Consider the following 13,635-nt stretch of genomic DNA (forward strand, 5'->3'; position numbering starts at 1 on the left):
TTAGTCCCCCAAAGCTTGTGGCTTTGAATAGGGAGAAGCCCTATTCTTACAGGGAGTCAGGACACATGGTTCCCAGCCAAGTTTAGATCCTAATGAACTGAGCCATTTGAAGGTAGCAAAACTTCTCTCTGTTCCTCAATTTGCCCACCTGTGAAATGGATCTCCTGTGTCGCGACTTTAGCGTGTGTACACTCACCCTTTCCAGCTCGATCACCCAAGGAGACGCCGCGACTCGCACTTGGAGGCGCCAAGACTGACCCAGAAGGGCATGTTGGGGGCGGGGCGCCGAGGCGGCGGGGCGGGGCGGGGCTTCGGCTCCGGGTCACGGTTGCCAGGTGCCGTTTGGTCGCCCCGGCGCGCCGTAGGTGGTGCATCCCGCTGGCTCCGGGGGCTGAATTCGAGCCTGAGGCGGCTGCGGTGGCGGAGAAGAGCGGCTCGGGCCCCAGCCTCCTCGCCATTTCCGCGCCCCCCGGACTATGGCGGCGCAGGCGGGTAAGCGAGGGCTGTGGCGTTCGGTCCCACCGTTAGTTATCTCGGAAGCTGGGGCCCAGACCCCTGAGGGGAATCGGCGGCGCCTGGGGTCTTTCGAGTTCTGTGGCCCCTCGCGAGCACAGCACTCCCAGGAGACGCGGACGTTGTGGGGCTTGGGGACCCGAGGGGCGGGAGAACTGGGGTCGGCGGGGCACGCGGGTCGGGCAAGTTCCCGCGAGGTCAGGTCGCTGGGAGGAAGAGATGTTGGCCCCGCCGGGAGCGGGGGCAGTTTGTTGGGAACCTGGTAACTGGGGGACCCCAAATTAAGGAAGACGAGGGGCCTCGGTTCTCTTCGAGTGAGAGTTTTGTGGAGTTTGGGGAATATGGGACTCTCAGACTTCCATGCATTTAGGAGGGGATGAGGGTCCCCCGGGTTCTGGGTGTGCTGTGTGGGAGTTTAACTTCCCCGATGGGATCCTAGTCATGGTGGGAATCTGCTTGCCGGATGCATCCCCGAAGGCTGTGGCAGGACTTGGGAGGCAGTGGGCTTCCTGGGAGTGGGGAGCGTGGGTTAGTGAGGGAGCGGTTGGAGTGTTGTAGTGAAGGTAGGACCCCTGGGCTTCTGGACCCGCCCATGGAGCCGGGAAGGTCGGACCTTCTGGACCTCCCGAGACTTGGGAGGGGTGTGATTAAGCACCTCCTGAAGGAAGAGTGGTCGAAGGGTACACTAGCCTCAGGTCGGGTTAACGGGGCCTGCAGTCCCCTCCCAGTCAGCTCTCACATTCACATCTTGCTGCAATTTCCTGCCCCCTTGACTGGTCCCCCAGCACTAGGCCTGTGTTTTGCAGCCACCTGTGTGGGTGACCCAGCTTCTGGGTCAATGTCCAGAGCCTTCTAGAGGTGGCAGGAGGGAAGAGTGGAAGAGGGAGGCTGTCCTGGATATCTGCCCCCACTTCCTGGCTTTCAGCCTGTGGACAGTCATTTCCTCTATCCTGAATACAAGGACCAGGCCACCAGTGGGTCACTTCCTCACCATGGGAGCCTAGGATTTTCTCCTCATTCTTGATTATAAGCTAATGGAGAACGAGGACAAAAGATAGAAATGTTCCCTGTCCCGTTCTGTTTCACGTATGTTTTCAGTTTAAATGATTTCCAGTGACTTCTTGTTACCTCTGTAACATAGCTTCCCTATATTGAACCTTGATTCTTAGAAACTTATGAAAGATCTTAGACTGCAATAGTGCATAGCAGACTTTCTGAGTGAATTAAAATGCTGTCTAGAGGCACTAAAGCCTCTAAAGGCATTAGTTTATATATTCATCCTGAAGAATATTTGTTGGATACTTCTGTGCCATGCACATAACCAAGTGCTGAGTATAGTGATGAATAAAAGGGACACAGTCCCGACCTTTGTGAAACTTAAACAGTTCTAGATATGAACAGTAAATACAGGTAACAATTAAGATAAATGCTACAGAGTTTGAGATAACAAACATACATTTGTAGAGGTGTTAATGTATACCCCTAAACACAGTGTTGTAAATCAACATTTCCTCAGTAAACATAATTTAAAATTAATAATTGAAACAAACTATTGAGATTAAGTGCTGTAAGAGTGCATCAGAGTTAAGGGAGTGCTTTTCTTTTAAAAAGTAAGTTATAAGCCCAAAGGGATTGCAAATGAGGTGGGAAAATGTACAAAATGATGTAAAAATAAACTTATATATTAAAAAAATAACAAGTTACGCTGGGCCTCCCTAGTAACCTAGGGGTTAAGTCTCACCTCCAGGCAATGGCCCTCCTACTGCAAAGCAACCCCAGTTCCTCCCTCAGTTGGAGTTCCTCCCTCAGTTTTTAGCTAACCCTTAAGGCACAGCAGACCTTTTCTGCCTTACCTGCCCACTGCTCTCCTTGGCAGTGTGGATCTGCCTGTTCTGCTCCCCACTTTGTCTCTGGTGAATGCTCTCACCCCCCACACCCCAGTTGTAATAAACAAAAATAAATAATAAATAAAATAAAAATCTTCCAGTAAAGGAATAATTCTTTTTAAAAAATTAAAATAAAAAGCAATTTATGCTGATCCCCGAACGTAAGTAAAAATTAGTCCAGTAGGGAAAAGTCAACATTCCAGGCAAAAGGAATATCGTAAACAGACCCAAAGTCAGGAAGTGCCACTATGGCTTTTATGGGTATGAACATTAAGGGTCAGAAATGACTTGGTCGGGTTTCCATATCCAAATAAATGCCAGTGGTCAGAATTCACATTTTCCAATTTTAAATCAGTACTTCATCCTCTCTTTATCACAAACACCAGAATGAGGTAGCCTGTGGCATCAGAGAATGAAGAGAGACCTAACCTTTTACTTGTTCTCTCCACACTGTGTTCCAGGACAACTCAAATTCCTTTGTAACAGGAGAATCAACAAAGAAATCAAATATTTACTGAGTCTGTGATGTGTAAGACACTGGGCTGGGCCAAGTTTTAATTACAATTTTAACAGATACTAGAGCCAGGAGAGACTGGAGATAATGTAACCTCCTCATTTTACATATGAAGTTCCAGGGAGGAAAATGGCTTATCCAGTGTCACTTACTAGTGATATAGCCAGGACTAATGGCTTGGTGTTCTTTCAGAATTTAGGAAATTCTTTTCAGTATTTGGGCTGCTTCCAACATATAGGGTCTTAGCACATTATCGGTAAGCCCTTAATAAATGTGGAAATGAATATGTGCCTACTTGAAATCAACTTTATTGCGAATAATTAAGGAAAAAGGGACAAATCAAAACCAGATTTTCTAAGGCCTGTATGTGATAACAATATGGAATTTCAGAAGTGAGGAAGAACTATTCATACATTCATTCCACAAATATGTTGAGTTCCTAGTATGTGCCAAGCACTTGTGGGCCCTTGGGGATATAGCAGAGAACAAAATAGACCAAATCTTTTCCCTTGTGTAGTGTATATTCTGGTGGCTAGAGAAAGAAAGTAAATACATGAATATCATCCAGTGGGGATAAATGCTCTAAAGAGAAAGTAGGATAAGGACATAGGAACAGTGAGAAGTTAGGGAAGCCCTATTTTTTTTTTTTTTCCCACAGAAGATCTGAAGTATAGGCCAGAGGTGGGGTGTATGTTTGTTTGAGAGGATTCACTAAAGACAGAGTGGGGAACAGAACAGAAGGATTTACTGAAATACACTGCTGAGGGGAGCAGCCCGCGAAACAGGAGAGGTCTGCTGCGCCATATGTGGGCTAGCTCCCTGACCAGGAATCAAAAACTCAGACCATAGTGGTAAGAGTATTGAGTCTTAATCCCTGGGTTGTGAGGGATGCCCCTGGAAGCCTTTTTGATAAATGACATCTAAGTAATGAAATGTAGAAGGGAATGAGCCATGTGGCTATCTAGGAGAAAAAAAGGGAATAAAAGAAAATGAGCAAAGACCCAGGTGCTTGGCATGTTTAAGGTCCTGCAAGGTTTCCAGGGTGGCTACTATTGATGGACAGGTTGTACTGGACAAGGATAAGGTGGGCACCAATGTGGAGGTGGACTCCAAACGGAAGTGTTAGTGATGCATCACTTCGGCATTTCAGTGACCTGGAGCCATTGCAATCTCTTTCAAGTCTTATCTTTCTCACCCTTGACCTTCCTTCGTATAGTTATAGCAAGAATTAGACGTTCTTACCTATTGGTTTCCATTCAGCTGTAGCTAAAACATGAAACCACTGACTGTTTCTATTAAAGTCTACCTTGGTGTCTACCTTGTGACTCTCTTTTGTCACTTCCTTCACCTACAGTTCATTTTTTCAGGGAAAAAAAAGTGTCTAAAATGAAGTCAGAGACACAGACTTTGGAGTTTGGCAGACCTATAATATGCTTCCAGCTCTAACATTTGTTAGCTGAGCATTTCAGTTCCCTCTTTAGTAGAATGAGGCAACAATAGTCCTTCTATACTAGTCCTTCAATCACGGGATCTTTATATTCCATAAATTCATGTTTGCATAACACTTAGGACACTGCCTGGCACATAGGAAGGGTTCAAAGTAGGGGTGTGTTTTTTTTTTTTTTTCTTTCTAGCATTAGCAATGGATAAAGACTGCCATCTGGGAATTCTGAACTAATTAACCAGTTAGTTCTCTGATAGAGGTTCTTTTTTAGGACTTTCCCCAGATTAGAAAATGCCTATTCATTCACAGTTGTGGCGGTTGAAAGGCAGAACCTGAGTGCCCTAAAGCCCCAGGAGCCGTCCATCTCATTTGTTTCTCTACCCAGTATCTTGTTACTGTGCTAGCTAGTCTGACACCCGCACTTGGTGCGTTCCTTTCTGACATGTTCTTTCTCTACGTTTCCTTGTCCCTCATGAGTATTTGCCTTCATACCCTTATAACCATGGCAAATATTACCTTAATCTGTGTCTTACAATGGGCACATAGAAAACGTTTGCTGGGGGCCCTACCCGGTGGCGCAGTGGATTAAAGCCCAGCACCATGAAGCTTGCCACAGCTGCTTCAGCTCAAGTTTGATCCCGGACCAGGGAGGTGACAAACATGGCGTGGCACACCTCTCCTGACCTGCCCGCTGCTCCCCTCAGCAGTTTACTTTCTTGATCTTCCTGTTCTGCTCCCCATTCTCTGTGAGAATTCTTTCACCCCCCCCACCTCTGGCCTGTACCCCAGTTCTGTATGCATAAATAAATCTTTAAAAAAAGAACACGTTTGCTAACTCCATTTTGAAAATATTCCCTTCAGATTTTAGTTTCAGGTATTCCGCTCTGCCTGCCCTCTCCCCCACAAACTCTTTAGACATACATTAAAATTTAGAATTTAAGAAAAACTACTTATAATTTACTTGCCAGCTAAGTGCCAATCACTGTGGGAGGTAATTTCACATATATTACATTGTTTCTCTTAACCCTTTCAGTAATCCTGTAATCCTGTTGTCCTCATTTTAAAGACAAATTTAGAGAGGTTAAATAACTTATCCGAGATACAGAGTCAGCTTTCAAACCCAGGTTTGAGACTATTTCTTCTGCTCCATCCTTCCAAATTTTTCCTAATGAACTAAAGGGCAGAAGAAAGACAGCAAAAATGAAACCTAAGATGCCTGTGTCTGTGCCTTAACTGGACAAATGAGAGCGCTCCAGTTTGGTGTACCAGGTTCTCAGAGCTCGAGAGAATCATTTCAGCCCTCCCTCTTTGAAGGAAGAACCTAAGATCCAGAGATGCCCAAAAGTGATCTAATCCGGCCCTCCCTGGTGGTGCAGCGGGTTAAAGCACAGTGCTAAGAAGCTTAAGCCACTTCCACATGAGTTCGATTCCCGCCTGCCCGGGAGGAGATCCACATGGCTCGGCAGACCTCTCCTGACCCGCCCACTGCTCCCCTCAGCAGTGTACTTCATCCATCTGCCTGTTCTGCGCCCCACTCTGTCTCTGGTGAATCCTCTCACCCTCCGCATCTCTGGCCTGTACCCCAGTTCTGTACGAATAAACAAATAAATCTTTAAAAAAAGGTGATCTAATCCTTTTTCTTTGGACATTCCCTTTGGTAATATTTAGTGAACTACTGAGGAGGAAAACCTTTTGGGATACAGGTGAGAGTATCTAGAGGAATGTTAATCATTACTACTAGTCTTGTTAGCAGTCACTTGGTTGAACTGGTTTTTTTCTCTGTTGGCTATTCCTTACCAGCTGCCGCCCTGCCCCGCTGCTTCCTTCTTTATCCTGGAGCAAGTGAGATTTATACACTTGACCTGCCAGTTCCCAGGGGGCACAGCAGGCACATCATACTTGTTGTTTTGTGCCACACTGAATTGGGCGGGTTTTGTTCCTGGTTCTCTTTGTCTGGTGGAATATGAGAAGCATCAAAGATTGTTCTCAAATGAAAGGATAGGTTCTGTGCAAGTTGGTTCAGGCTAGGCTTTATCTTCTCATGAGTTCTTAGCACTTGGGGATTTCTCACCACTTTGAAGTCTGAAAAGGACTAGTTTGCAGAAAACCGGCTCTTAGCCTAAGATTAAAGTGAATGTTAGTGTCTTGTGGGAAATGTACTGGCTCTGAGCTGAGGACTCGAGCTACCCCTCCACTGAATACCTGTGTGGAGGGAGCAAGTGCCAACTTGTATGAGATATAAAGAATAATAAAAATACATGTGTCCAGTAGTCTGTGAACTTGGGTTTGAGCCCCATCCTAAGTAGCTTTTACCAACTGTGATGGCTGGGAAACTTGGTTTTTCCTTCTCTAAGCCCATATCTCGTTCAGAAAAATAAAATGGTTGGGTTAGAGTAAATGATTATTTTTTTAAGCTATAAATTTTTTTAAATTTATCTACGCATATAAGATCTGGGGTATAGGGCAGAATTGTTGGGGGTTGCTGAGGATTCACCAGAGTGGGGAGCAGAACAGGCAGATCTACTAAAATACACTGCTGAGGGGAACAGCGGACAAGACAGGAGAAGTCTGCTGTGCCATGTTGGTCATCTCCCTGATGGGGATTGAACTGGTGCTGCGGTGGCTGCAGATAGCTTCATAGTGGTGAGACTTAACCCTTGCACCACCAGAAAGGCCCTAGAGTAGATAATTCTTAAAGGCTCTTGCAGCCTTAGTACCCTGCCTTTCTAGTGCTTGTCCCAGTGGATACACAGATTATTTGAGTCACATCACCAGTTATTAACTTGGGTGAGAGAAGCACATATAAACTATATAAATTCAACAGATCCTGAAGGTGAGAACCTTTGTAGTGAACCCTTTGTTAACAGTTTTCACCTTGTTGGCATAGTACTTCCAAATTCCAATACTAACTATGAAGTCACAGTTTTCTAGTTATTAAACCCCTTATTGTTTAAGGTTGCTGAGGGCATTCTCTTAACCAGGCTCCCATGCTGGATTCTGATGATCTATAACTACTGTTGATAATTCTGCAAATATAGGAGGTAAACACTGTAGAGGGAGAAGGTGGACAGCCTGGTACAATGAGGTATTTTCCTAGAGGAAAAACTTCCCAGAAAAACTGAACTCTGGTTTGGTCTCCCATTAGGCCTAGAAAAGTCTCCAAGATACTTTATTAGGTTTCTCACATTCCCTGAAATAAAGATTGTTAGAGAGTTAGGATCATTGACTTTTAGCACTGTAAGGGAGCAGAAGAAGCCAAGTGTCTTCTTTTTTTCCCTCAAGATTTATTTATGCATTTAAGAACTGGATGTAGGCCAAAGGTGTAGGAGGGTGAGAGGATTCACCAGAGGCAGTGTGGGAAGCAGAACAGGTTCTGAAGTCCACTGCTGAGGGGAACAATAGGCAAGACAGGAGATGTCTGCTGTGCCATGTGGGTCACCTCCCTGGCAGGCTGGGGATTGAACTTGTGCTGCAGAGGCTGGTGATAGCTTGATAGCATGGCTTTAACCCCTGCCCCACTATAGAGGCCTCTCACGTGTCTTCTTTTGAAGAATGTCTCAGTGTGAGAGACTTAAGACTCTAGAAAAATATCCTTGTTTGAGTACTTAATAACCAAAAAACAGACAGTCCTGTGCATCTACATGTGACTTTACTCTAGGAACTTCCCCTGGGGGCCAGAACATTTATTACAGGGGAATTACCGTGACCGTTGGAGCTTATCTTCGGAAGTTAGCTTTGTAACTGGCTGTTGAATCCAGTTACTCTTTTGGATTTGCTACACAAAGGAATATCTGTTTTGCATCAGGATTTCTGCTAGGACCTGGAAATTTGAAGATGATTAAAATGTAGCCTTTGACCTTTAGAACTGTGGGAGAGGGTGGGACTGAAGGTGATTACAACATAATAAACCGTAATTATAGAATAAATAGTATGAAACAGGTATACACAAATTGAAACAAATACTACATACTTTCAGGAGACTATCAAAGAAGGATAAACATTTAAGGGGATAGGTATATAAAGTAGCCTTAACATAGAGAATAGCTTCAAGTATGAATGTTAGGATACAGGACTATGAATGTTTATGACTGGCATAAGAAATAGATCAAGATATGACGAAAACATTCCTTTATGAGGAGTGAGTTATAACTTTCTTTGGGGCCATCTTGTGGGTAGAAGGCCATTAGTTATTTCAGTAATATTTATGGAGGGACTGTAGTAGGCCAGAGACTGGTCTTGGTTCTTCAAGTCCTTTGGAGCCAACAGTAGCTAACTCATGATGTATAAGTAGCTTGTATTCCTGCCTCAGGATCTCCATGTATCTCCACTTCTTTATTACCCTTTCCTATTCCTTTTTGCTGTTTCAGTTTATATGTACCCTTAAAAGGTCAGCCTGACAGTTACTTCCTTAAGGAATACTTGTTTGTCCTACCTCACCCCCAATTTCCTAGTTATGAATGTGATTATGTCCTTCATACCACTTGCCCCAATTACAATTAAAATAATTATGTTTAAAATTATCTTAATATCTTTTCTAGCTTGATCTCTCATTTGCTGCTCTTTCACCAGTACGATGTTAAGTACATAGTTAGCATGCAGTAAATATTTGCTGAAAGAATGACTGAACCACATCCATTGAATTTAGCAATGAGCAGTCACTGTTGACCTTTGTAAGACAGTTTCAGAGAAACAGTGGGTGTGGAAGTCAGATTGCAGACAATCATGCAGTAACTAGGAAGTGAGGAAATGAGGGCAGTGATGGATAAATAACTCCTTAATATACCTGACTGTAAGGGGGAGAAGCCAAGATGGTAGCAATAGGAGACAATCGGATTTTTTTTTTTTAATGGGAAAGACTTGCGTTTCCGTACATGGTAATTGAAAGGAATCCGTGGAGAAGGGAGTGGCGGCAGCGATACCTGAGAGAGAGTGCACGTCTTTTGAGAGGAAGGATAGGATGAAGTCCAGAACAGGAGTGCATGCTAAGCAGTCCTCTTTAGATACTGGAGTCTCTGGGTGAGCATCTAAGATTGTGCAAAAGTGGGAGGAAAAGAAGCCAGAGACCTGCGGCATGGCTATAGTGAGGGACAGTCAAGGCTTGGAGAGGTGTTTGGGACATGGAGCTAGGTGAGTATGAGAGAAAGGCATCTGAGTCTTGATTTTGTGCCTCAAGTGCCTAGCACAGAGCTTGTTAGCTAAGCGGGTGTTGAGTGAATGGCTTTCAGTTTCTCAAGACCGGAGAAAACAGGGCAGGCTCTGGAGGGTGTGGCAATAACAAGTTATCTCAGATATCTTCATAGTGGAAAGTCCTCCTTCTTTGTGAATTTTGGAAACAACCAGAAATCATGCAGAGCCAAGATTTTGAATTGCTGAGTGAATGGGTGTTCAGGTTAGAGACCTCTCCTTTGGGTTAAAAAATAAGCAAGGTATGGCTTCAAATAGTGAGATTTGTTGGGAGTGGGACACTGTAGCTCACAAACTGATTCTGAAAGCCCTTCTGTGAGGAGTTATAAAATTGTTTCAAACTGGTACCTCAGAATTTAGAAAATTCTTTAAGTGACTGTTCATCAAAAAATCCTCATTAGTCCACTCATACTCACTGTCTATAACCCACCAGACTTTAAGCCTTGGTGTGAGAATGATGTGAGAATGATGATGTGTTCTCTGCCCTCTACCACCTGAGAAACAAAAAATGCCTTCTCAGAGTCTGAGAAGTTGATCTATGTCCTATCACTGTGAAGCTAGAAGAGAAGAAGGGGGAGGGGAAGCTTGAGCTTTCCAGACCTGCCATCTTGTTTTGCTCTCCTCTGGGGTATGAGGTATGAGACAGCTATCTGTACCCCGACTGCTGAACAATCTTGAAGTGCCTGGATCCTTGCATTGTCTATTCATGGGCCCTGAGCCTGTAAAACCGGACTCAGTGACTGTCACTGTGGCAGTCTGGAGTCACCCTGAGAAAACAAAGCCGCATGCATGGAGCACACAGGGAGTTTTGTAACAACCTTGTCCTGTTTTCTCGGGCTGAATCAGGTACCACAGATTGATCTCAGCTTCTCAGCTGCTCTCTTTTTTTTCTTCAAGAAATTGGCATTAAGCCATACTAGGATTACTGTATTTTATTCTTTTTGGAGCCTATACAGCTCTTCTCCATCCTTTCTCAGCCTTTGGTAAATCTTCTCCATCCTTTCCAAGCTCAGGTCAAGTGTCAGAGTTTCCCCTACAAAGACTTTCCTGGCTCCCTGAGTGGAATGAGTGGAATTAATATGGTGGGATGGAAAGAGCGTGAGTTTTAGAATAAACCAAACGAGTTCAGGTGCTAGATCTGTCATTTGGCCTGATTTCAATTCTACCATCCATTAAGTGAGCATAATAATACCTGGGTCACAGAATTGTTTTGAGAACTAAGTAAGATTAGGTCATGTAAGCACCTAGCGTAGTTCTTGGTGTATAAGAAGTATTCATGGAGTGTTCTTTCCCTTCTATACTAATAACTCCTCTGAGCTAAGATATAGAATGGTACTTTGCCTCGACCTCTGAAATAAGATCTAAGTGAACATTTATACTCAGAAAAGTGTTTCTTTTCTAGTGGGTTTGCTTTTTGAGCTCTAAGGGTGATGTTATCCAACAGTCTCCAACATAGAGCTTTATAAAATCAAAAAGATGCTGGTTGAATAAATGAGCTTCTGGACAAGGTCATGGAAAATCTGCACAACCAGAGCTCTTGAGGAATAGGAAAAGGCAGTGTTTTACCTAGAGAGGAGATGTTTCTGGTGTTGACTGGAAACAGTAATAGGAAAAGATGACATTGAAAGAGACCTTGTTCATTTCTTGTGCTCAATGCTGTTAGCAAAGGCTGAAAGTGCTAGGAAATGGCATGTTTTGTTTCAGTAAGAAAAGGGAATAATCAGAACCAGTTTTAAAAGACAGTATGAGACTACTTTTCAGGCCATGAATTCCCTGTCCCTTGGGAGATGAAGAGGCTGGGTAAGTGTAGACCAGAGATCTAGATCGGAAATGATGCATTCAGCAGAGAGTAGGCTTAACTCTTTCAATGTGAATCTGTTAGCTCGGTCTTGCTCTACACAGTAGGTAGTCCCATTCTTCTTCTTTTAAGATTTTTTTATTTATGCATACAGAACTGGGGTATAGGCCAGAGGTGCAAGGATGATGACAGGACTCACCAGAGACAGAGTGGGGAGCAGAACAGGCAGATTGATGAAGTACACTGCTGAGGGGAGCAACGGGCGGGTCAGGAGAGGTCTGCCGTGCCATGTGGGTCACCTCCCTGGCGGGGATTGAACTTGTGCTGAAGTGACTGTGGCCAGCTTCAGCTTCATAATGCTGCGGTCCAGAATCTGTTGCACTACCAGGGAGGGCCCGGTAGTCCCATTCTTTTGCACCTGTTACTTTGGAACTCTGAACCCCTTACTTTTGTATGCAGGTGAAGACGTCTGGAGGTGTCCGGGCTGTGGGGACCACATCGCTGCATGTGAGAGGTGGCATAGCTTTGCCAACAAAGTCTGGCATAGGTCTTGCTTCCGGTAAGTGGGTCTATCCTGCCTTTTCCAGTGTACCGTTTCACATTCTAGAAAATACAGAAACAAGCTTCTGACTTGAGAATTCCCATTTTGTTAGGAGTAAGGTGGGGCAGGGATGTGTGAAGAGCACATGAGCAAACACGAGGTGTAAGTACTCTGCTCTTTGATCCCCACCCCATGCCAGATGAAAGTAGAGGAACCCCAGGTGGGCCCTGTGCATTTAGAGGTGGGGTGGGGCTGGTAGGAGACCTTTCCAGGATGTCTCAACACTCTCACTTTGCAGGTGAGGAAACAGTCCCAGAAAGACCACTTTCCCATGATTGCACTCTTAATTATGCAGATGCCTTAAAGTTGCTTTTTTTGTTTTGTTTTGTTTATGTTGTTTTTTTTAAAAGATTTATTTATTTATGCATACAAGAACTGGGGTATAGGCCAAAGATGTGGGAGGTGAGAGGATTCACCCAGAAACAGTGAGGAGCAGAACAGGCAGACCTGCTGAAATCCACTGCTGAGGCGAGCAGCAGGCGAGACAGGCGAGATCTGCTGCACCATGTGGGTCAGCTCCTTGGCCCAGGGTTAAACTCATTTATGGTGCTGTGGCTGGCAATAGCTTGAAAACGCCAATACTTAAACCCTGCGCCACCAGGGAGGACCAAGGGTTGTTTTTATTATATTTGGCTGAAGCACATCTTCACAGGATGAGTCCCTAGTTTCCTGCTTTTTGTTACTAACTTTTATTATAACTTTTAGATGATTATTTGGAGAAAATTTAGTTTGTTGAAAATAACAGACTTTAAAGTCAGATTATTTCCTACTGTCTCAGGCTCAGTTTCCTCATCAGGAAAATAATGAATGTTAATATATCTGCCTCTTAGACTGGTTAAGATGGCAGGTACCACTGAATTTATTCCTTTGCCCTGTGCAATTGGAATCCTCAAGAGTGGGAGCTTGTTTTGGTTTCTCTAAAACTTTAAAACAGTGCCTGGGCATTTCTCAGAGGCTGGGTGGGCATGTGTGGGCTCCTGGTCTGAAGTGGGGGTGCTCACATCCTGAGAATGAGACCAACTAGATCAGCACTCTGTGCTGTGGATTCCAGCTCCCACACACAGCTCTTGTTGCACATCATCCCCCGTGCTGATATCAAGTAATTTAACTGACCTTTAAGCACTTGCCACCACCAGGAAACTATGCAGGGGATTGGCCTGGAGAGTTTTGGCTTTTGGAAGAGTTGGAGAAGAACCAGCATTTTTCTGATCTTTCAGCTCTAACTCACAGTTCTCCAGTCTTCTCTATGAATCTGATTACCTTGGTTCCTCCACATCTTTACCTTCAGGGAAATCAATTCTGCCCTTTCTATGCCTTATAGTAAGATAGGCGCTAATATGTCAAGGACCTTAGAGAAAGGGCCAGATGACTTTACCTTTCACTTAAAGGTAAAACTAAGGCGCATCATCAGCACCTAATGATTTAATGGGTCAGGGCTTGCCTTGGCATCTAACTTATAGGGTCATATTTGTTCCTACTGTTCTCCTATTTGTATGAATATTTTTTATCCAAAATGAGCAGGACAGAGTTGAACAAGCTAATCTTTGGAATTCCTGGATTGTCCTAGAACTAAAGAACTTTAGAACTACACAATATTGCCCTATACATGATATAACTCTCTTCACTATACAGATGAGAGGCTTGAGACAAAAGACAAAATATAACAGACAGGCTGTGTGTGTGTGTGTGTGTGTG

The 13,635-nt window shown here is 44.3% G+C and overlaps 1 protein-coding gene across 1 annotated transcript in view; it reads left to right on the plus strand.

Annotated features, from left to right (window-relative positions):
• Positions 1-428: 428 nt before the first annotated feature.
• LIMK2 (LIM domain kinase 2) overlaps positions 429-13,635 on the plus strand; it is a 55,962-nt gene continuing 42,755 nt past the window's right edge. The window contains exons 1-2 of the mRNA XM_004690920.2: positions 429-492; positions 11,799-11,898. Coding sequence (XP_004690977.1) covers positions 477-492; positions 11,799-11,898 — 116 coding nt within the window. The 5' untranslated portion in view covers positions 429-476. The remainder of the gene's footprint in view (positions 493-11,798; positions 11,899-13,635) is intronic.

This window comes from Condylura cristata, unplaced genomic scaffold (genome assembly GCF_000260355.1).
Source record: "Condylura cristata isolate star-nosed mole 26May11 unplaced genomic scaffold, ConCri1.0 scaffold00029, whole genome shotgun sequence".
Taxonomy (NCBI): domain Eukaryota; kingdom Metazoa; phylum Chordata; class Mammalia; order Eulipotyphla; family Talpidae; genus Condylura; species Condylura cristata.